The following is a 23,892-nucleotide window of genomic DNA, read 5'->3' on the forward strand; positions in this document are numbered from 1 at the left end:
GACATAGGAGCGTAGTGTGTGCCCTATGGTGAGGCAGGCCAGCTCAAGGCCTTCAGGTAGGGAAAGTGTGAACTCAGAGATAAAATCATTAGTGTACGTGGTAGTTGTTAGACTCTAAACGTTTGTGTTACGGGCCATGGAACTAATACAATGTATAGTATGGAGATGATGGAGCAGTTCAGTAATTGCAGGAAGCCTTGAGTAACCAGGTGTCCACCAGTTGGCCGAAATCTGCTGACATTTCTTTTAATTGGAATATATTGAAATCAATGTCTTTCTGAAATATGCTGCTTCTATTAGGTAATTTCTTGGTCACCACATTCTCCGTCTTATATTTTGACAAGGAAAAATCATTTGACAGTTAACAATCGCATAATTTTATCACTTTTAGGAAAAACTATTTGACAGTTAACAATCGCATCATTTTATCACTTTTAGCCTTTAATAAAGACATTTCATTTATTCTAAGTTGCCTAAATTTTTCACATTTTTAACATCTGTGCAATTGAGATGGATCCTAGAACTGATAGAATCTTAGATTTAGGGGAAAGCAGTATTCAGTGTCAGTGGTGTTTTGCCGATTTCTTCCTCTGAGGAATATTTACATTAAGACCTCAGTTTAATTTTAAATCATACTTTTCCTACATCAGCCTGTCATGCTGTCAAATTAAGTTGCAGTTTAAATTGGTAATACTGCATCTTCAAATGCAATTATACCCCCTAATCATGAGCTCAAGAATTTCTTCTAAGTTAAGACATTCTTAGAGGTTTCTAAAGAAATAATTTTTGGAAGGATTCACATACAAGATGCACAGTAATTTCCTGACATCTCTCTTAAATCACTGTGTGCATACATGCCTGTGTGCGTATTGGGGGTAATGCTTTGCTTGATAATTTGCAGTCTTACCTTTGTGATAATGAAAATAGTGTAATATAATTCATCATAGTTTCTTTAGGCTCTTGGGAAAACAGTTAAAGAAGAGTCCAGAAATACTGTGTGTGCATGAGTTTGCTGTCTAATGGCTTAAATATCCATTCTATAAAATAGTGATGCAGTATTTAGCAAAAAGTGCAAGTTATATAGAAAGTTGTTGTAGGCTATAAACAGAAAATTATGAAAGCGTCATGCAAGTGGACATCAGGGCCGTAGTGGTTATAATACACACAGTATGTACAAATGATAAGCAACTCACCAAAGTGGAGGTAGCACTGTTAACTGGAGGAAAATAGTCAAACTGTGTCATCAAAGAAATGCAAATTAGAGACACCGTAAGCTTCCTCATTCACGTCATTAGGAATTTTTTCTCAATTATCCAAAGCTGGCGTAAAAGCTAAAACTGGAGTGATTGTTAGCATTATACACTAACATGCCCCCACCTTTTCAAGAAAGCAATTTAGTATTATACGTTGAATGACGAAAACGTTCTTTTTGGTCTGGTCATCTTATTTTGGAGGTCTTTCCTAAGGAGATAAAAAAAATTATCAAGAAACACTATATATGTGAAACTCTTCCTTACAGAATAGAACTTTGTAAGTACCTAAACCCCAACAATAGGGGATTGGCTAAGTAAAGTATAGGAAAAACACTTGAAGGGCCGTTATGTATCCATTAAACAGTAAATATGCTGCAGTGGGGTGGTGTTCATTTGTCAGTAACAAAATAGAACATAAATTTTATACTGACGAGCTTTTTTTTTGAGTTTTTACACATATTTTAGATATAGATACAGATACAGATAGAGATATATCCATGTAAATATCACCACAATCAAGGGAAAGAACATACTCCTCACCCCCAAAGTTTCTTTATGGCCCTTTGTAATCTCTCCCTTTGGTTCTACACTGACCCTCCCCCACCTCCCCAGGCAAACAATAATCTGCCTGTCACTCTGGATTAGTTTGAATGTTCTAGAATTCTGTATAGATGGATAGAAAGTATATAGAATACAGTACATACTTTTTTTGTCTGGCTTCACTCACTCAGCATAATTATTTTGCAATTCATGTATATTGTTACACACATCAATAATTTTTTTCTTTTTATTGCTGAGTAGAATACCATCTTATGGATATATCACAATTTGCTTATTCATTCACTTGTTGACAGACTTTGGGTTGTTTCTAGTTCCTGGCTATTACACAAAGAAAGCTGGTATGAACATTCATATTCAAATCTATCTGTGGACATATATTTTCATTTCTCTTAGGTAAAGACCGAAGAGTGGAATAGTCGTATGATAGACGTATGTTGAACATTTTTTAAGCTGCCAAAATGTTTCCAAAATGGTGTTATTTCACATCCCCACCAGTAGCATATGAGAACTCCCCATCTTCACAGCACGTGGTGTGTGGCTAGTCAGTTTAATCTTAGTCATTTCAGTGGATTTATAGTGGTACATTATTGTGGGTTTGATTTCGATTTCCCTGTTCATCAGTGTTCTCTAGCATTCTTTTGTATCCTTCTTTGCTATGATCTGTTAGAGCTTTCTTTTTTAAAAAGTATATAAAAAATAATAATGATAGTAATGGTTGAGTTTATGGGTAATTTTTTTTAAAAGCATTATTTGACTCTTGCAAATTCCTGTTCATATTTGTTAAAGGAATGAGCAAGTGACTTTTACTTATTAACACCTTTAGTGTGACCATTAATACTGCTGATTAACCAGGTCTCTTTCAGTTGAGAGAGAGGAGAGAGAGAGAGAGAAACTGTGTAAGCCTCCTTTGATTCTAGTATTTACTTTTCCTGGACTTCCCATTGAAAAATTTCGATTAAACTTTATCATTCCATAGGCAAGTAGCCACTGAGATGGCTACTTTTACAAACATTTCTGGTTATTGTTTAGATTCAAAGGCATTGTGTTTGCTTTCTTTTTGGTAGGAAGACGTCTTGAATCCTTTCAGAAGCCTGAGGTTCGAGGCAGCTGTTAAAGTATGCCTGTGCACAAATGAATTAATTTGTTTTTCTAAATAGCTAACATTGTCTCATTTTTTCAAATAAGTGGGAAAAACTCTTTAAAATACTTTTATGGGTCTTTTACATAAAAATGTTAAAAAGAATAATTTCTCCAAAAGCAGTTTAATAAACTTGAAATTAAGTGAAGGAATTTCCTTGAAAAAACAAAGCAGTTGGTTTAGCTATATAAATTTCTAGTGCTGGCAGTACCATTAAAATGGATGGTTCACATTCCTGTTAAACCAAGAAGTCCCAAAGTCTGTTTGTGCAAGATTCTAACTGTATTACTTGTAGGAAAAAAAGGATTCTAGGTAGATAAATTTGTGAAATGCTGAGTTAAGACAGTATTCGTTAGTAAACTTAATTAGTTTTTAATATGTCAGTGTGCATGTTAAAGAACCAGAGATATAATATATTTAGATTTGACCACCAAATGCCCTTTTAAAAAATAGAACCATTATTATGTGGTTTGGGAAATAGTGCCTTAACCATTACTCTATCAGGATCTTGGTCCACTTTCTTACAAGATTGGTTAAGTGGTTTGAGATGGACAAGACTAAGGAATATCATAGGATTCTTTTTTAATGACTTTATTATTCCATATGGTGGCAACCTTTGTCTTATGAAAATTCGATGGGACAAAATATATGGTAAGGGAAGGAGAACTGACTCGGGGTGGTCAGCATATAGATGATGTATTATAGAAATGTATATTTGAAACCTATGTAATTTTACTAACTATTGTCACCCCAGATAAATTTAATAAAAGAGAAATGCTATTTAAAAAAAAAGAAAATTCAAGTACATGTTTTGTATTCTTGCCTAAATAGAAGACTATCCCATGTTGGTGCAAGGTGGACTGCAGGCAGGCCTATCTTTACATAGAAACAGCCATTTAAAAAAAAAAATTCTTTTTAGAAGCAGCCCTGTGATCAGCTCTAGAAAGTATTCTTATTGAAGCCCCAAATTAATCACGTAGCATAGAAGGAAAAATGCAAGTTTAGCTGTGGAAATTGAAGGCAAAAGTTAAAAATCACTTTTACGAAAGTATTAAAAATCATTATAATGAAAGTGCTCTTATAGATTAGAACATAGAGCTTTTATGCTATCCTTTTAAATCTGCCATGATGAATAGCCCCCTAATAAAGCACAGCTAACTCAATAAGTTCATTTGTTGAATAGAATTAGAATTAACCTAAGTGTCTAAAGAACATTTGCCAAAAACAACTCACTTTGTTTTGACATATTTGATATACTGGGGGCGCCAAAAAAATGTATACACGTGACTTGTATTCACATTTTGTTAGTATATATTGAGTATTACAACTTTAATACAGTTTTTTCCTTTTTTTAATGTGTATACATTTTTTTGCACCCTCTTTATTAGCTGGTATCTTGACAGTAATTCGCCACAGCATAGCTTGCTACTTGAGACTGTTCCTGGGATGTGTTAGTAATATCAGCGTAAAAGAGGGTGGTTATATTTCTAATTGGTAAGTAGGAGGGAAAAGGCACATATATGATTCATCTAAAAATTTCATAGGTTAAGGGTGGCTGGATGGCTCAGTTGGTTAGAGCGCGAGCTCTGAACAACGGGATTGCTGGTTCGATTCCCACATGGGCCAGTGAGCTGCGCCCTCCACAACTAGATTGAAGAACAACGACTTGGAGCTGATGGGCCCTGGAAAAAACAAAATGTTCACCAATATTCTCTCCCTAGCCCCCCCAAATTATTTTTCATAGATTCTTGAGGTGCAAGTTAAAACAAAGTCTAAGACATAGCCTGGTTTTATTCCACATATGTGGAGAGATTCTACAATTTTGCATTTTCCCGGTAGAATTTTTATATTTTTATATTGTTGCCTTTACTAAAATTGGCTTATCATTCCTAAAAACTTCCCAAGACTGTTAAAAGTCCTTAAAATTAAAATTGATTATTTTAAAAATCATGTATTTTTCTACTCAACTAAATCATCGCACCTTTTTCTCTTCTTCCTATACAGATTTAGCTTTGGAATCAAACCCTTCTGACCATCCAAGAGCAAGCACAATTTTCCTGAGCAAATCTCAAACGGATGGTAAGAAAATTTTTTCCTCTGAGAAAAAAATTGAAAACTGTTTCTGTTTTGTGTATTAGAGGAAGTATTTAGAAGACATCGTACATTGGTTTACATGTTTCACTTTTTCGTGTATCCACTTGTCTTATTTTAATAGGCGATGATACACTTTTCTTTAGTTGTCACTGTTTTAGTGAGAACAGGTAGACTATCTGTTGACACATTTTGCCATCTCTTTATCAGCTCAATTGACCACGTGATTTAGATGTGGCCTGTTTCTCCATACTACTATGTCTTTTTCCCCTTGCTCCAAAGAGCACACATTTTAAATAGGATTTAGTTCACAGTTATGTTTTCGTTTGAACAAATAAAAAAAATCAGTTGTTTATATATGAGGATTGAATTTGTGATTTTGGCCCCATTTTACACAGTGCTCAACCAAATGATGCTCTCTCACACCCAGAATTACGCTCCCTCCTAATGGAGTGCTGTGCTAGGGCTTTCCCAGGTTAGCCTCAGCACCAGAGACTAGTGTCAGTTTCCTGTGTCCTGCTTGTTTTAGGGTAAGAATCAGAACCATAGTATTTTAACACTCCTGCCTACTTGTTTATTTTCCTTAATGTTATGTTAAATAGAGTTTACTTGCTTAAAAAGCCATACGTGACCAAGTTTTTCAGTTGATTCTGATAGCAGGAATACAAAAAGTGAGGGTTCCATAATATCTGAAGTATTACAGCACAATAAAAAATTGGGTTTCTAACCTGCATTTTCGTAGTGTGTGTACTTTGCCTGTCGTGAGCCAATCATTTTTTGGTTAGGAATGCTGTATTTCAGTTTCTCCCAGAGCCACGGGCTGCTCACATGTAGAGAGAGTAGAGACAGTAAAAGAAAAGCTAGCACTTGCCCCTCTGTCTTCAGTAGTAAGCAGTGTGTGCCTGCGATGCCTATCCCACATCAAAGAAGGCCATGTGGGAACGGAGTGGAGCCGCTGCTGTTCTTCTGGCCTTTGTTAGAACAAAATGATGTCGTGTGCTTGTAGGTATGTTCAGTTAGGTTAGCACACTCGTTTTAAAATTTAAATTTAAGACAGGTTACTTTCCAGTTGAGTAAAGACCCATTTATTTTTTTAGTAAGCTGTTTCAGTTGATTCCCAGTAAGTGGTTCAGGATGCTTGTAGGGATACTGGTGCATCTTGAGAGTCTTAGAGCTGTCAACTACCAGGTGCTGGTAATCCAAGTCAGCCAGGTGTAAATGCAGAATTAGACACTACTACTGGCTAGTGGTTCGGATGTGCAACAGGTAAACTTTTTTATTAGCTAATTTTCTCACCTGGCCTAATTTGCTTTGCCCTTTTCTTTTGTACATAGCGAGTCTTTCATTTTGTACCTAATATAGAATATTTGTTAGGTCAAAAAGTAAAACTAAGTTTTTACATTTTACTTTATGGGATTCATCTTGCCAGGTGATTTAAATGATAAATTTTGTTTGAAATTATAAAAAAATGAAATGGGTTTTTGTCTCATTTTGTATGTTGGTAATCCATCAGATAATTAGCAACTACTTTTATTTTTCTATGGCATTTGTATCAGAATTGATCAGTTAATTTTTTTTATTCTTAGTGCGAGAAAAGAGGAAGAGCAACCATTTAAATCATGTAAGTAAACAGTTGAAAAGTTAAGTAAGAAATTAATAGTTTGAATTAAAAGTATGTCGGCCATGATTCCTAAAAAATACAATGGACTCAATACTGTTAGCGTGGACCTCTTTTTGTAGATTTTCTGAATCTCTTTTTGTTTTCCTAAGTACCAAAAACACATATTCAGGAAAGTCTTTGGCTTAGTAATGCCCATTTTTTAAGGGTTTAGACATTTAAGTTAAATTTCAATAACATGGTTGTGGTATAAAGATCTGCCTTAATATTTTGATCTTATTTTTTAACAAAAATGTAATAGTTAAGTTAATTTTTAGCACTATTTATTGACTTCCTGACATAGCAGGTGAAAGATTAGCTTCCTCACTCCACCATGGATTTATTTCTCTTCCTCCGTTCCCTTAACATGTATCATGGTTTTTATTAAATCATAATCAATGTTTACATTATAAAGACTGTGCAAATAATGTTCACTGCGGAGCCATATAGTTATCTGGCTGTACCTCCTCCGTGTACACCTTTCATTCTTTTTCTTAATGTTACTGAAATCTGAGCATTTCTGCACTTCTCCAGGATAATCCAATTCCTCTCTTTCGAGCCAAAATGATATCACATAGCCATATGTAGTAAGTAGGCTGGTCTCCCTGCTTTCAAAAAAAAATACTTTTGTGCCTAACAATCTAGTGATATGACAGAAAAAGATGAGTATCTGACAGAAATACAACATTTATGCTACATTAACCAAATACCTAGCAATTCTTCATTTTTGTGTGTGTGGAATTAATTTCCTGACTATTCACTTGCCTGTTTTCTAACAGCAATTTTTCCCGCAGGTGTTGTAACATTTGTCACGTGCCTATCAAAAATATTTTCCGTCTACTAAACACATCTGTTCCATTTTTTTTTCTTAGAAACTACATTCCCCAGCCTTTTGTTATCTTACTCCAATAGAGACTGGTTTTCCCTAGGCTTACTCTATACCTGTCTTCCTGGCATATCTTGTTGAAGTCATCTGGGATCTCACATAACCGCTCTCTTGTGTCGGATCCCCTTTGTCCTGGATTCCTGTGTTTCCCTCTGTCTTGTTATACTCCATTGTTTTACTGGAGCATATTTCCCTAAGAAAGAGGAAATGGGCAAAAGTTTTTTGAGATCTAGCCCTTCTGAAATGCCTATTTGATAAAGTATAGAATTCTAGGTTGAAACTAATTTTTGTAGTTCTAAAGACATTTCTACTGTTTTTTTTTTCATTGATAGTGTTGCTCTTAAATCTGTTGACATTGTATGATACATTGTACATTACCAATTTTAGTCATTCCCCCTCCCCCCCTTCCTTCTCTGGAAGCTTTTAGTACCTTCTCTATCTCTGGGATTCTGAAATTTCATAATATGTTTTGGTATGGACTTTTTCATTTTACTGGGGCCATTAAGTCTGCAGATCTTCTTTCAGTGCATTTTTTGTTTCTTTGATATTGTCTCTGTTCCTTCTTTTTTCTAGTATTCCTGTTATTCAGATGTTGAAACTCTTAGGCCAGTATTCCTGCACAGATCTCTAATATTTCCCCCCCTCCTGTTTTCCATTTTGTCTTTTCTACTTCCTGGAGATTTTTTTGACTTTATACGCCAATGCTTCCATTGAATACTTTGTTTTGTCTGTCTTATTTTTCATCTATAGAATTTTCTTATATTCTGTCATTCTTTTTCTACAGCATTTGGTTCTTTTCACCAATGCAATTTCTTATCTTGCCGAGGTTGCTCAAGAATTGTTTTTTTTAAGTTTTCTTTTGCTCCCGAATTTTATCACTCCCATTAATTTCCTTCTTCCTGTTTTAATCTCTCACTTGTTGGCTTCTCTCCGATGTATGCTAGTCCCTGGGTATCTCTTAAGATCTAACTGGAAGCACCAGGAATAAGCAGAACCTTTTTAATTGACAGGTGTCACTGCACAGTTTTGGGGGCCAAGCTCTGAATGCTGAGCCTGCCTTAGGTTCTCTTGTTCCCGTCCCAGCCACTCTTTGTAGGTACCAAGGTTGTGATTCCTTTGTCCTGCCATGTCAGTTACCACTCCTTTGTGTAATCTTCAGCTTTCAAACTTTAAAAATCCAATGCTGTTTATCCTATTGTGTAGAACCTTTCTTTTAATGCCTTTAATTCTAATAAGATATCTCTAAAAGAAAAGGGACAAGAAATAGATTTGTAGTCAGTCCACCACGTTTCACTCATACTTAAAACCTATGATAAAGTGTAAAAGTTTAAAGTTTTAATTCAATATAATTAATGATGTTAACTCAGATATTTTTTATTATACCTATGAATTAGCATACTACACTTTTCTACTAAAGCCTTGATTCGAATTCCATTCAAACCACGCACCCTGCCACATTGCTCTATTAATGTGCAACATAGTTTTCAATAATTCATGAAGTGTTAGAAATGTTTAAGTTAATTAGATGTCATTCTTAATATCTACAACTTGTGGAAAAGTAGAAAGAAAAAAGTAATCTTCAGCTTTATTTTTTTAATGGGTTAAAATGAGGCAATAGGCATAAAGAGTGGGGGCAGGATTTCAACAGGTACTTGACCTTTGGTGGTTGAGGTTTGGGTTGTGACTTATTAGACTTCTTGGTATGATTACTTTTCTGTCTCTGCCGTTGAACCTTAAGTCTACTAAATAACCTTTTCCCGTGTAAAGATTGTAAAAGTCCATCTATTCTGTCATTAGTGCTGAATGAATGAAGATAAAATACTGTTCTTTGTCCCTGTCTATTCTAGTAACCAACTGAAATAATGCCTGTGAACACTAAAACTATCAATAGTATTTTTGGCTGATTGATTTTTTTGTTTGCTTGTTTTATTTTTAAGTTTTGTTTAGTACATATTTGCATTTTGTATTCTTATGTTTGTCAGTGTAGTTTACTGAGGTTGTGAGCCAGCAGTGGTTAATGCTTTAACCATGAAGGACAATTGTCTTAAATTTTCAAGCAAGATGAGGGAAAGTAACCTGATGGCAGCTAGTATATCCAGACTTTGGTCAGAGACTTATTCTGCCACCCTCTAGTGAATACTAGGTACTTGATACTGAAAGTTTGAGTAGTTGGGAGCAAGCCTGGGCCGATGGGGAAGTGTTCAATGTTTCTTTGGTTGGATCCAGCCAGTAGACTGTAAGTTGCTGATTTATTAAATGAGCCCTCATAGGGTTATAAGGCCATGTCTAATTAAAAGTTTTAAATGTTTTAGCACTAATATTTTCAAAGACAAACCAATATGTATTTGTAATAGAAAAAAATTTTTAAACAGAGGAAAATGAGAGCAAGTATCACTCAAAGCTTTACCAGCTAGTCTATATTTTGATGCATTTCCTTCCTATTCTTTTTACTCCCCCAACATACAGGTTTTTGGTCACAATTGACTTTATTATGGTGTATTATATGCCATATTACGTCTTAATAGTAGTGATCAAAAGATAACCTTGCATTTAGAATAAAAGTATTTGTATGTATTTTCATTTTTCATGCTGTATTTGTTTTTTGAGATTCCAAAAGTAAATTGCGTGTTAACTGAATAACTTAAGGAACATATCAGAGTTTTAGATATAATTAAAACATTTCTAGCATGCAGGAGAATTTATTCCTTCAAATAGTGATATTTTTCAAAAATATAATGTCTGGAACGTTTCATTAATAAGGAATAAGTGGCTTTTGCAGTAAAACATCTGAAACAAGCAAAAGGGTATTTTATATAACATGAATATTTCTGATTATTGGTTACTGCCAATTTTTAGATGCTCTGTTTTTTAAAAGGCATCAACTAGATTTTCTCTCTGCCCCATCTTTTGTGTATTCGTGGGGGATACTGATGGGAGAGTAGTATGACAGCATGGTGAAAACTATTTTATATTAATATGAGGGAGGAAGGCTCATCTGAATTAGTTTAAAAAAAAAACAACAAAACCAAGCATATTAAAATTATCAGTACTCTGGGATATTAAAGAATGCTACTTACATTGACTGGGATTTGGTTATTGGCCTTCCTTTAAGGAAGAGAATTGTGTTAATTTAGACTATTTCACTGTTTGATTATTGCTGTATTGTTGGGCTCTTCACAAATAAATGGATACTTCTAAAGTGTTTTAAAAATAGTTTATTCTTTAGAGGGTCTCAAAACATTCATTGTTACCTCTCCAGTACCACCACTGCAGATAAATTCTAATTTGTATCTGTAGTAAGATTTACCTTCCGATGGTAGTTGACTTTAAATAATTTGTCAAACACTTTTTACACTCCTAATGTGTCCCAGATTCTGTGCTCAGCAGCTGAAGGTAGGAGAGGAATCAAGTCCTCCTTCTCTGGAGAAGCTTTCTTATGAGGGGGGTAGCCTGTAAGCAGTTGATACCGTGTAACAAGTGGTGATTTAGCGGTATGAGTGAGTGTACTGAAAGGAAGACGTAGTGTGGTTGCCGCCAAAGGTATCATGGAGGTAGATGGGGGAGTTAAGCTTGTTGGGACAAGGAGGACGAAAAAGGCATTGTGGGCACCAAGAGCAGCATGAGCGAGGCAGGAAAGGATCCTGATGAGTGTCAGATAACTTAGAGAATAAAATTAATAAAATTTAGAAATTAATGGAAAGTATTCTCTGAGGTTCTCACTTGAGTAATGTTAATGACAGTCTTATTTAAACATGAAGTGAGTTAAATTCTCAAAGTTGTTTTATCTGTTTTTTGGATGTGAGAGAATCTTAAAACAATATTCTTTCATCCTCCAGGTAAGGAAACTGAGGCACAGAGAAACCTTTGGCCCTCTAGCTTGTTAGTGATAGAGCAGCCCCAGCACACACACCTCTGACTCGAAAATATTTGTTTTGCCACACTGTCTCCTGAACTAATATTTATTATTGGCTTTCAGTAAATAAATTGGCTTTCATTTACTGCAATAAAATGTTCTTGCTTCATTATTATATAAGGCATTACATGTTATTGTAGTAAATTAATTGTCAAAATAGAAAATCTCAGCTGCTATTTATTGCTTAAGAAACAAACACTGAAATCTTATTCTAAACATTTTACATTATTATAAAGGGAATTTATAAGAGGTGTTGCCAGGTTTGATTATAGTTACTATATCAAGGGCAGCATGTTATAACCCATTCCTCAAAACTTGTCTGTGGAAGTTACAGTATTTAATCGGTAGCCCATAGAGCTGCACATGATATCACACTCAAGTAGTTTATGGAGTATGATAAAAAAAAATCTTAATGCTTAATCGTTTGACATTTTAACCACGGAAAAAATACACTTTTATAGGTTTAACTTACTGTGACATTTTCTTCTATTTCCCTTCCCCTTCAGGTATCTCCAGGGCAGCTCACTAAAAAATATAGCTCATGCTCAACAATATTTCTAGATGACAGCACAGTCAGCCAGCCTAATCTTAGAACCACAATAAAATGGTGAGTACAACTAGGTTGCCAAGGGCTGAGTGACAGACCCCCTTATGCTAAAACCATCCTCGCCATACGTAATTTCACTCATTTCATTGTCCTTCTTAGTGATCAGGTTAAGAAACTGGTGTCAATTATATATTGATTTCAGGGACCTAAATATAAATTTTCAGTTTCCATTTTAGTCTTTGAAGGGATGGAAGAGGGAAAGCCAGTTAGCAAATAAGAAATCCCAGAGAAATCCCAGAAAGAGTATATGTATCTTTATTTGATGCATTTCTGTTGTTAAGACATTGTTGAACATGATGAAAAGGAGAAGTGCTTTTTTTGGACGTTTCTAGAAAAAAGTATTTCTTTATTAGGTATAGGCCTAAAACAATGCATACTACTTTGGGAGCTACTCTGCAAAGGAGGAACAGCTTGTCCCTGCTGGCACAGTGTATCTGTACTTAACTTGAATTGGATTGTGCCAGATTTTACCCATCGTGCATTTTTCTCCTGCACTACTTCTGTGCAAAAATTCACTTCTCCTTCCTGTCCCCCAAAGAGGGAAAAAATGCATCAATTTAGTCTTAAGGAACAACTTTTCAAGCTAATTTCTTTGTGCCTAAAATTTGCTCAACTGAGGTTTTAATTTATTAGATATATTAAATTTAATTATATATATATGTTTATCTCCAAGACACTGTATCAATCCATATATAAGAAAATCACAGCAGAAAAAAATGAGAGAGATGAAGTTTGGGAAACAGCCATAGGTCATGCTTAAGTGAACATGAACAGTGTCATGACGATGAAAACTCTTCCTTAATTTCTGGGAGCACGTCAGAGTTCACAACTGGGGATACACTTTAAAAACACTGTCAGATGAACCTTTCCAGCTTACTTAAGAGACGGAAAAAAACCAAAACAGGGTGTAGAGCTTCCTGACTCCCATTGGGGTTGTCCAAGAAACATTAATGTCTCCTTGGGATATGAGTATTGACTTTTCAGAACAGTTTGGGAAATGCTACTTGAAAATATTAATATCCTCATCCCTAATTTTATTTTTCAGTCTTAAAAAATAATTAGTTTATACACTTAATTTTGTTTCTAACATACCAGCTTTTTTGCTAATTAAATCATCAGTGGCTTCTACTTTAATTAAAAACAGCAAATTCACAATCATAATAATGTAACTTTCTTCTCTCACTTATAACAGTAGTTGAGGTCGAATTGCGTTTCAGCACAACCTAAGCCCTGTCTCTCTCTAAAGTCCTATCGAGTCCTCATTGAATGTTTTCATTCAGCCAAGACTCGAAATCCATTGGGTAAAAACACCACTCTACTTTGGTTGGCTTCAGTCCACAACTTCTTTTGAATTCAAAAGATTCTGATATTTTAGTATATAATTCAAAAGTAGTTTTAAAGATTAATTTTGCTCAGACAAGTAGGTTTCATGCTTTTATCCCCAAAATTAGTCTCATTTTTGGAAGTACAGAAAGTTTTAATTTGCTTCGTTAAGTTTTAAAAATAATTATTCAATACATTCACTATTGGTGAAATAAAGGTTTACTGACAAAATGAATAGAGCAAATTGGTTTTAGAAATGAATTTGAAAACTGTTTCTCATGGAATAGTAAGTAAGTAGTACATTGTTTTCAGTGGGATGGGTGAACCTTATTAGAATCACTTACGCAACTCTTTTAAAAATATGTCTCTAAACACATGCATCTACCTCCCTCCCCCAATATACTCTCTTACTCTCACAGGACTTTTGATAAGCTTAGGAAAAATGTGAGGCATGATGATATGGACAAAAGCATCCAGGGTAATTCTGATCTTAACCCTAACTCGTTTGTTCCCAAACTTTGTTGCACATTGCAATCACCTGGGGAGCTTTAAAAACAATCCCAAGTCATACCCAGTGCCAGTTAAATCAGAAGGTCTAGAGGTGGAAGCCAGGCAGTTTTTAAAGCTCCCCACATGATCCCAGTGTACAGCCAAGCTTGGAACCACTGCCTGTTAGAGTGTAGGAGAAAGAGAACTGCTTCTCACCATTGTAGGACCTTGGACAAGTTAATTTTAACCCTTGTTCCCTTATCTGTAAAAATGGGTTGTTGAATTAAGTGTCATCTCAGGTTCAGTGGTTCCTTTCAGCTTATATGCTTCAAATTCTGTGATTTTAAAAATCAATTTGAAGATGAAACTGTTTGAAGCACTATAGAAGTATCCATCTTTGATGCTAACAATGTTATCGGCCTTTTTACAAGTGCTAGTATTCTACAGATCTAGTTGTAAAATTCAGATTTGCCTTCCCTCAATTATTTTGAGCTTCATTTTAGACACTTGAGGGCAAAGAGGAGCATATAACTCCACCAAGAGAACCCCTCTGTTGCCTAGTACACGTCATCTGCAAATACCTTAGGAATCCAGTAACTTACAGTGTCTGAGGACTTAACGCCTGCTCATTCCTATTTCATTTAAGCTAATTTGGAAATAACTTATTAATATTACAGTGTAGTATTATACTGCATTGTTAGCACTGCTTATTTCAGGATAGCTAGACCTATCAATTTTGTGGGTAATAATATTTGCTATTAAATTTTCTAATAATTATGTGAAAGTTATTTTAAATAATTATTTGTTATAGAGCTCTTTATTTACCTTTAGGGAAATCATGGAAAATGAATGGGTATGTGGATAGTGAACTTAAATGCAAGGCCTAACACCCTTTTTTTTTTTTAAGCACGAAAACTGGCTTAAATATAAGCTTGTGTACAAATAGATACAACTTGTACAGGATGAAAGGTTCTGTGGGTAAAAGGGCAAATGACAGGGACGTATATAATAACTTTTATAATAATCAACTGAAACATGTTTTCTAACCTAGCATTTTGGTTCTCCCACTTTTGCTAAAAGCCAAAGAACTAAAATAAGGGGGAAAGTGTCCATATGATACTGTTGTAAGCAAGGATTTCAAGGCCCTTGGACAGCTGGGAAGGTCTTCCCTCTCCCCCCAGCCCCACCCATTTTAAAAAATGTCTTCAGACCTAACATGTTAAAATCAATTGTTACGTTTTTTTTTCCTCCACAGTGTGACCTTAGCAATATATTACCACATAAAGAACAGGTGAGTTTTGAAACCTGTCTTGTTATTCTAGCTAATAAATTTACAAGGTATCAAGTTTAGTGTTAGGTAATAACTATAGACATTATTTGAGTAAGCTGTACAGTACTTTTATTGAAGTGAATCATTTGTTTTTGTCTTAGGACTCTTAACCCTGAAGTCATTGAGAATCCTAAAGAGTATTTGTTTATGTGGGTCATATTAATACTTACTGTATTAGAAATTAAAATTGAGAATTGAAAAATAAGTCTATTACATGTTAAAACAGGGTTTTTACAGCACTATCGAAATTTTGAATTAGGTAATTCTTTGTTGTGGGGGATTGTCCTGTGTGTTATATTTAGCAGTATTCCTGACCTCTACTCACGTCTTATTATAAGACCAGGTCTTATATTAATTTTTGCTCCAAAAGAGGCATTAGAGCTGAATGTCCGGCTAGGGGAATCAGGGTTGTAGTTTCGGGAAAACAGGGTTGTATTACCATCAATCTTATCAGAAAAGTTTTTAGGTATTGAGAAGTTGTCAAGTTCACACAAGAAGGTACAAGTTTTTCCAAATCCTGATTTTTTTAGCTTTATAGCTTTAATTTTATCATTGCCAACAAATATATTTACGTTATTTTCCTTAAAATGACAGGCTCACTTTGTTCATTTTTGAGAGAATAACAGTTCTATCAAAATAAAGATGGTATTCTATGAGGAAAGTGTCTTGTTCAGCTCACAACTAAGTCATGAGTGCTTTTCCTTAACACAACCATATTTTAGTATACAGAAGTACTTAGTGCGTACTTTCCACTTATTCAGAATATAAAAAGAATTAAGGTTTAATAACAGTATTAATTTTTACTACTTTATCATCGATGTTCTTAAGTAAAGCAGAATTTTTTTTTCAACTGCAAGTGACAGTGAAGAATAATAGAATGACCTCTAGTACAGTGTGGTCCCACTGCCTTGATCCATGCTCAGAACCCCTCTGTACCCACTTCTGCTTTTATACAGTCACTGCAAATGTCAGTGTAAAAGGCATGGCCTTAATAATCCTATAAAAACAGTTTTGACCTCATGGGCCTCCTGAGAAAGATCTAGGGCAGGGTGTCCAAACTGCTGCCCGCGGGCCAACTGCGGCCCGCAATCCATTTTTAATTGGCCCGCAGCAAATTCCAAAAATATATTTAGTTTACTTAAATAAACCAGGTGAGGCAATACGTACTTGAGTGGCTGTTTGTGTATTATACCGCGTATGGCCGGCCCTTGGTGAAAAATGTTGGAAAAAGTTTGGACATCCCTGATATAGGGGAACCCAAGAGGTCTTCAGAACACATTTGGAAAACCACTGTTTAAGTGAGCACAGTGTATTAATGTAGTGAACTTTTAAGTCAAAAGACCAGTTACTTTTAAAATAAAAAGACAAGTTTTTAACTCAAACTAATTAAAAGAGACAAGAAGAAATGCACAATAAGAATATAATAATAGAAAACTAATATGAGAAAAAAACAGGAAAGAAACATGAATCTCATATTTACATGCATTAAAATTCTGAAGACATTATTGCCCATCACTATTGTTTTATAAAATGTTCTTGTGTATTCAAATGTGAGGTTAGAGGAGTGGAGATATATTTAGTTTACTAGCATTGCCTGTTAAGAAGAGTCAGTGTTTATAAAGGCACCTCTGGCTGGTCACTGTAGGAAAGATCTCACAGAATTTGATATGTTAAGTTAAAAGGGGTCAGGAAACCCTTAACAGAAATCAAGAGAAGAACTTGTAAAACTGCTTTGTTGAAGGCTAAGCTTCTCCCTCCATCCCTTCTTTACTCTCAGCAGATGTGTTACCAAGATATTAACAATTCCTGAGTTAGTGTTTTAAATGAACATTCTTATTTTATAGAGATGCAAATAGATCCTTGGATATTTTTGATGAGAGATCACATCCACTCACAGTAAGTGTCAGTTTTATTTAGGTTGTACTTTTCTCTCATACAGTTGTGTTTACTTTGTGCTGATTTGCTTTAAAATTAATTACTAGAAGAAAGTTACTCCCTCCAGCTTGAAGTAAAAATCGTTTTCCTTTAACTCTTCTTTCCCACCTCATGTTGTATCTAATTACTTTACAAAAGGGGTGTTGAATAAGGGACATGACAGTAAGAACTGCATTTCAGCTTTATATAATTAGTGAGCTAAAGAGAGTAAACATACCCAAACAACAGAAAATATGTCTTTTTAAAAGATAATTCTCAACAACATCAAACAATATAAATACCGGGGGTGCCAAAAACATATATACAAGTGGACACTTTGGTCAATGTTGCTCAAGCAGTAGTTCGCCGTAATCAGAAGTGTCTGGACACTGATGGTAACCACTTTGAGCACCTCTTATAATTGCAGAAGTCAAACGTGACTTGTATTCATCTTTTGTTATCAGTATATATTGAGTATTACAATTTTAATAGTTTTCCTTTGTGTATGTATATAACTTTGGTAAATGTGTATACATGTTTTTGGCACCCTCTGTGTTTCTAAATAAACCTCAGAAATATTTTAAGATTTCAAGAAAATTAGGAAACTGTTTACATTTTAAATCAATTAAAGTGGTAAAAAAATTTTAATTGACTTCCTCAGATGCTCTATAGTGACATGTGGCTGGTGACTACTGTATAGGACAGCCCAGCCTTAGCGCCTTATAGTTCCAGGAAACTGAAAATGTTTTTTCAAAGTTAATTGCAGAGAAGTATGACATGATGATCAACAAGACTTTTGAGTATAAAAATAATTTACATTTAGATAGAATTCTGTGGGGGTAAGATAGAAAGGAACAAATATAAATTTTCTGAGGTTGTACCTGTTATTTTTCTTTAATGAATGGTGGTGAGTGTTGTGTGGTATTTTAAAATCCCACTGTTTATATTTAAAAGACTAATTAAAAGACATGTCACCCAATCAAAATTACTTTAAGGAGCATGTGGATACAAGTAAAGACTGCTCTTGTAAGAGTACTGAAGTATTTTTCTTCAGTGGATACTTATATTGCATTTTTTTCTTCTTTCAGCGAGAAAAGGTTCCAGAGGAATATTTTAAGCATGATCCTGAACACAAATTGATTTACAGATTTGTTCGAACTCTTTTTAGTGCTGCACAGCTAACAGCTGAATGTGCAATAGTAACTTTGGTAAGCCATTTCCTCTTTCATAAAGCATCTTTTCTGTCTTGTACACAGGGTATGGTCCTGGTTTTCACAAAAAGTAGGTTCCTGAAATGATCACCAGAACTTTTAAGAGAAACCTATCAAAGGAAGTAAAAGACACACATTCGAGCTTAATCATTACGATTTAACATGCTGTCATTGCTTTTCTTACCAGAAAACTATTGCTATTAAAGGCAGAAGGAGAGATGCCTGGTGTCTCCCTCCACAGCTCAGGATACACACACATGCAGTGCACACGTACACACACAGGGTTTGCTGGTGGGGTAGGATGAGGCAAGGACAGGCAGAGACTGAGTCGGTGCAGGTCTGAGCTGAGTCCCAGGCTGCACTCCAGGCGGTTCTGATGTGTGTCCTGATTGAGAATCACGGCCCGAAATTCTCTGTCCTTTGAGGATGGGTATTATTCTATCCCTGCTGTCCTCTTGTGCCACCTGTGACATTGCCTGTGGTTATGGTGCCAGCGGTCCTTGAAAAAGATTTGCTAGTCGGCTGCTAAGTTACTAAGGACCTTTGTGTCATCCATACAGAATTCCTATGGTAAGAGTCTGTCATTTTGCATAAGTCTCATTCTAGTTGGAAGTGGTTGGTGGTGTATTACTCTTCCATACAGCAAACCCATGTCAACTGCATGATGTGGAGGAAAAGAATACTTAGCTCAGTGCCTCCTCCATTACTATTCAGTTAACATTTTGGAGAGGTGGCTTGTGCTTTTGAATAGAAACCCCCTCAGTGGGCACTGGATCAGACACCGGTCTTTCCATAGAGCTGCCAGCCCTTTGGAGTATTTAGTACATGCTGGAGAAAGACAGGCATATACTTCCACATGGAGAACTTTATGTAATGCAGGAAGGAAAGCATCTGGGTTTGAAGAGGGAGAGTTCTTTGTAGATAAGGTAAGCTTACTGTACCTGCGAGACAGCAGAGTGGCCGTGTCTAGTAATCTTTTAAATATATGGAATTGGAGCATGAATCTGAGCTAGAGGTAGGGAATTAAGAGTAGTTGTGCAACGTAGAGACATTGTTTAGAATAAAAAGTGGATAGAGGTGCTGCCGAATGGTTCAGTTGGTTAGAGTGCGAGCTCTGAACAACAGGTTGCCGGTTCAATTCCCACGTGGACCAGTGAGCTGCGCCCTCCGCAACTAGATTGAAGACAACGAGCTTCCACTGAGCTTCCAGAGGGGCAGCGGATGGCTCAGTTGGTTAGAGCACCAGCTCTCAACAACAAGGTTGTCTGTTCAATTACCACATGGGATGGTGGGCTGCGCCCCCTGTAACTAAAGATTGAAAATGGCCACTGGACTTGGAGCTGAGCTGCGCCCTCCACAACTAGATTGAAGGACAACGACTTGGAGCTGATGGGCCCTGGAGAAACACACTGTTCTCCAATAAAATTTATTTAAAAAAAAAAAGTGGATAGACGATATTAGAAGAGTGACCAAAAGTCGGTATTCGGTGGGTATTTATACAATGAGCAACTTGTTGGCAGCATTTAGTAGTTGACCACACTCCTTGAACCTCTCTTATCTTAGCGTCTCTTTGATTATATTCTCTCCTGGTTTTCCTGCCACTTTAGCCACTCCTCGGGGGTCTTGCCCTTTGTGATCATCTTTACAGATTTAAGTGCTGAGGGTAGAGCAGAGAAGAGGTTGGATCAAGTTCTTGCCTTTGTGGAGCTTCTAGTGAAGAAGACAAGTACTTTTTTTTTAATGAATGTTTTTAAAAAGGGGAATATTTCAGGTAGTAGTAAATACCAAGAAGGTAAAGCAGGGTAAAACGACAAAGTGATTATAGGGGCTTACTGTTCTAGAATAATCAGGAAGAGCCTCTTTAAGTAGGTAACGTTTGAACCTTGACCTTATTGAACTGAGGAAGATACAAGGAGTTCTGGCATTACAGCCAGAGGAGACAAGTACAAGATTCTGGCCAAAAAAAAAAAAAAAAGATTCTGGCCAGTGTGGTCAGAGTGAGGAATGAAGGAAAGAACATAGGAGATGAGGTCACAAAGGGCAGTGCCCTACATCATAGGGCCTTGTTGCTTGCAGGCCATGGGAAGAAGTTAAATTTTTATTCATTTGATGGGAAAAGTTTGGCAGGTATTTAGCAGGAGAATGAAGTGCTCCTAATTAAAGAGGCTGCTTTGGGGAGAATAGGCTGTTGTTGGGAAGTCAGAGTGGAGGCGGAGAAATTAGGAGGCAATAAGTGACACAGTGAGAAGTGACAAAATACAAAGTGGTTGGGTTACCAATGATAGGTAGAGATAACAAGAATTACTAACAGGATAACTCAAATGGAGGATTTTGTCCCCAGCAGCTAGGCAAATGGCAGTGCCCTTGATGTTATTAGGGAAGCTCAGCGAGTGGGGAGTTGGGATGAAGAGCTCTGGTGTGTATGTGCACAGGCATCCGTGACCCGGGCAGGATTCTTCCCCGTGGGATGATGGTGGGGCAGGGAGCAGACTGAAGTGGGTCAAGGAGAGAATGGGAGATGAGAAGCCAGCATCAGGGCATTTACTGTGAGCAAAAGGAGAGGAGGCATTCTAGGGGTTATGAGGGGTTACGATGGGAACAACATACACACGTTTATATTGGGGAAAATCTCTGGCAGAGAGGGAGAAATTCTTCGAGAATGTAATTCTGGGACCTGTTCTGCACAAGTGGATGGGATCGACTTCACTAATGGAATCGTGAGCTTCAGCAAGCAGAAGGGACTCTCAGTCCCACGACTCAGGAGGGCAAATGGTATACATGCATGGGTAATGGCACATGCCAAGTTTGTCAGTAAAGATGACAGGAATTTGAGAGATTGTCAGTGTTATCCAAATGCCTCTAATTATTCCCATGAAGTAGAGTTGAACCTTGTAAGGAGGTTCATTCTTAGGATACCTGAGAGAGCTGAGTTTTGGAGAAAGGAGGCAAAATTACTAAGAACATATAATGTTCAATAACCATTTGTTTTTGAAAACACAGTTGATTTTGGAGAACACTGGTAAATCTAAGCTGTCAGTCTAATAACCTTCAGACAGTAAACACTCTAAATTGGACTTATTGTCAAATGGCACATATACTCTTCTGCAAAGCACCCTCTGAGGTAACAGTAAATCACAGCTTACCTCTATAATCTTGACTCAGCTGTAAACTTCATCCAGTTCTTTATAGAATAGACATTTAATACATGTAAAAGAAATGAAATCTCACTACCTGGCAAGTTTAGAAGAGTCCCAGGGGTAGAGACTGGCAGCTCTGTTACTGCCTTAAAATCAACAGAAGTGACTGGGCTTCAGACTATGTAAGACACAGATGAAGTTCATGAAATGGTAATGGAGATGTGAGAATTCAGGGACATGAGAAAGACTCTCCTTTGTACGCATGTGTGTTCCTTAAAAAGGCATGAAGTACAGCAACACTTGACAGTTGTGAAGACCGGCCTCAAGCACACTGATCGTACTGCCTGTCCTGCTACACAGCAGCCACTGGGAGGCTCTCTTGACCACCAGTTTTTATCTTCAGCCTGTGCCACAAAAGGACTAGTTACTATGAAAAGAAGATATAAATGTGCTCAGTATTACCAGGGATTTACATATTCAAGTATTATGTAAAATCACCCTAAACCTACCAGCCAGGTATGATACATTGCACGTGGTAGGCACTGAGGTATTTACTGAACAACTTGAATCTACAATGGGCCTGTGTTTGCTGTGCTTTCCAAGTGGGGAGGAAATAACACAGTGCATGTCTTCAGGATGTCCTTTACTAAGATGTCCATTCATTCCTGTGACCAAAATTGAGCTGGAAATTTGCATGGGTGGAGTAGGCAATCGACATATGTGATTGCAATTGTGATCTGGCCTCTGGCCTTTGCTGACTAAGCAAAGTCTCTAAAACATACGGATAAAAAGGCATGTCAAAAACAGATGAAGTCTGTCATTCCTAACAGTTCTTATCACAGCACTAAACTGAATGAAAATCAAAGACCAGTGCTCTACTTTTGCAGGTTTACTTAGAAAGGCTTTTAACTTATGCTGAAATTGACATTTGTCCAACCAACTGGAAAAGAATTGTTTTGGGAGCCATTCTTCTTGCCTCCAAGGTTTGGGATGATCAGGCTGTATGGAATGTGGACTACTGCCAGATCCTCAAGGACATTACCGTTGAGGACATGTAAGTTTCTAAGGTTTTGGTGAACTTTTCTAACCATTTTCCAATACCTCATTTGCCCCCATGAAGTGTACATTTTAAGGACGATTTTTAAAGGTTACATTGTACTGTAACAGGCATAAAATTACATACTTTCTATGCACCTTTGGTATAACAATTCATACTCTTCATTCATTGGTAGGTCTTGATGTGTTGTTGTAATAATCTGCTTGATGATTTGCAATGTATTTCTCCAGTGGTTTTGGCAAACATTTTACAGGCTCACTACCAGAACAACAGGACGGTAAGTATTTTCATGGCTTTCTTTATGCTGTCTATCAGTCAGGCCAGTCCATTTTTAAGGAGCATACATCTGGCCTTTGAAATAAATGTTTGATCACTGTTAAGGCATTAGTTCTCTAGACTATAGCCTAAACCTGAGTCATACATTATATATTTCCTTTACTGGTCTTTCCCTCTTTTCTTTCTGAAGTTCTGTTGTTACAGAAACCATGATAAAACTATAGCCACATATAAAGGTCACTGTATTCTCTCCTTCCCTTTTTAAGAGAATTGCACATGTTTAAAAAAGGTCCGATGAGTTCGGAAGTTCCTGCCTCTCAGGCAGTCTGAGAAGCATCACCCGAGTGCCCATCCCGTTTGATTTTCCTTGGGTACTCAGCAACCACAGCAGCGAGTTGTGGGGCAGTAGGTTAACCATGAGGGTGCTCCTCGGCTACTGACAGGGAAGGGAAACACCAGACTTAACAAGGGCGTTCGGTCTGGCCACTTGGGCTGCTGGGAAGGACCCTGAGGCTGGTAGCCAAAGAGGTGTTTCCAGCAGACTCAAAAGTACCACTTGACACTGAAAATGTCTTTGTGGGTGGCATTTAGGAAAATGCAAAAAACACCTCTTGATTATATTGAACAGCATAGGGAGATCAAAATCATGGCAGGCGGTGGCATGAGTTTGTTTTTGTTACCTTTGCCCATTACTCTCGATAAGGCTGTCATTCACAATTACCTAAGTGCATGTTCACAACTGAAGTGAGCATGCTTGTGACGAAGAGAAGGGACCAGTGGTTGTCAGTTGCTGTCAAAGTGGCTTTTGGTGAAAATGCCCACTTTGATAATAGTGTGAACTGAGTCGTCATGTTGATATTGCTGGTAGCCATCTTAGCACACAGTGTCACAGCAAACAGTGAATTTGAAACAAATGAAAGTACTTTTGGAAGTTGAAGTAGGTAAAGTGACTTTGATCACCACTGTCATCAATCTTCACACTGATCCCCTGAAGGAGGAAAAATTGGTAATGATGAACACTAACGCTGCCACGATGGCAGCTGAAGTTT

The 23,892-nt window shown here is 36.7% G+C and overlaps 1 protein-coding gene across 3 annotated transcripts in view; it reads left to right on the top strand.

Moving 5' to 3' along the window:
* The window catches only part of CCNYL1 (cyclin Y like 1), a 42,665-nt gene that overhangs the window by 12,252 nt on the left and 6,521 nt on the right, over window positions 1-23,892 (top strand). For 2 of the 3 annotated variants that reach the window (XM_081051015.1, XM_081051014.1), the window contains exons 2-8: window positions 4,957-5,031; window positions 6,630-6,664; window positions 12,006-12,106; window positions 15,174-15,209; window positions 17,093-17,144; window positions 18,251-18,370; window positions 22,398-22,564. In XM_081051015.1, coding sequence (XP_080907141.1) covers window positions 4,957-5,031; window positions 6,630-6,664; window positions 12,006-12,106; window positions 15,174-15,209; window positions 17,093-17,144; window positions 18,251-18,370; window positions 22,398-22,564 — 586 coding nt within the window. The remainder of the gene's footprint in view (window positions 1-4,956; window positions 5,032-6,629; window positions 6,665-12,005; window positions 12,107-15,173; window positions 15,210-17,092; window positions 17,145-18,250; window positions 18,371-22,397; window positions 22,565-23,892) is intronic. The other variant, XM_081051016.1, reaches the window with a different exon arrangement.

This window comes from Rhinolophus hipposideros (assembly GCF_964194185.1).
Source record: "Rhinolophus hipposideros genome assembly, chromosome: 6".
In the NCBI taxonomy this organism is placed as follows: domain Eukaryota; kingdom Metazoa; phylum Chordata; class Mammalia; order Chiroptera; family Rhinolophidae; genus Rhinolophus; species Rhinolophus hipposideros.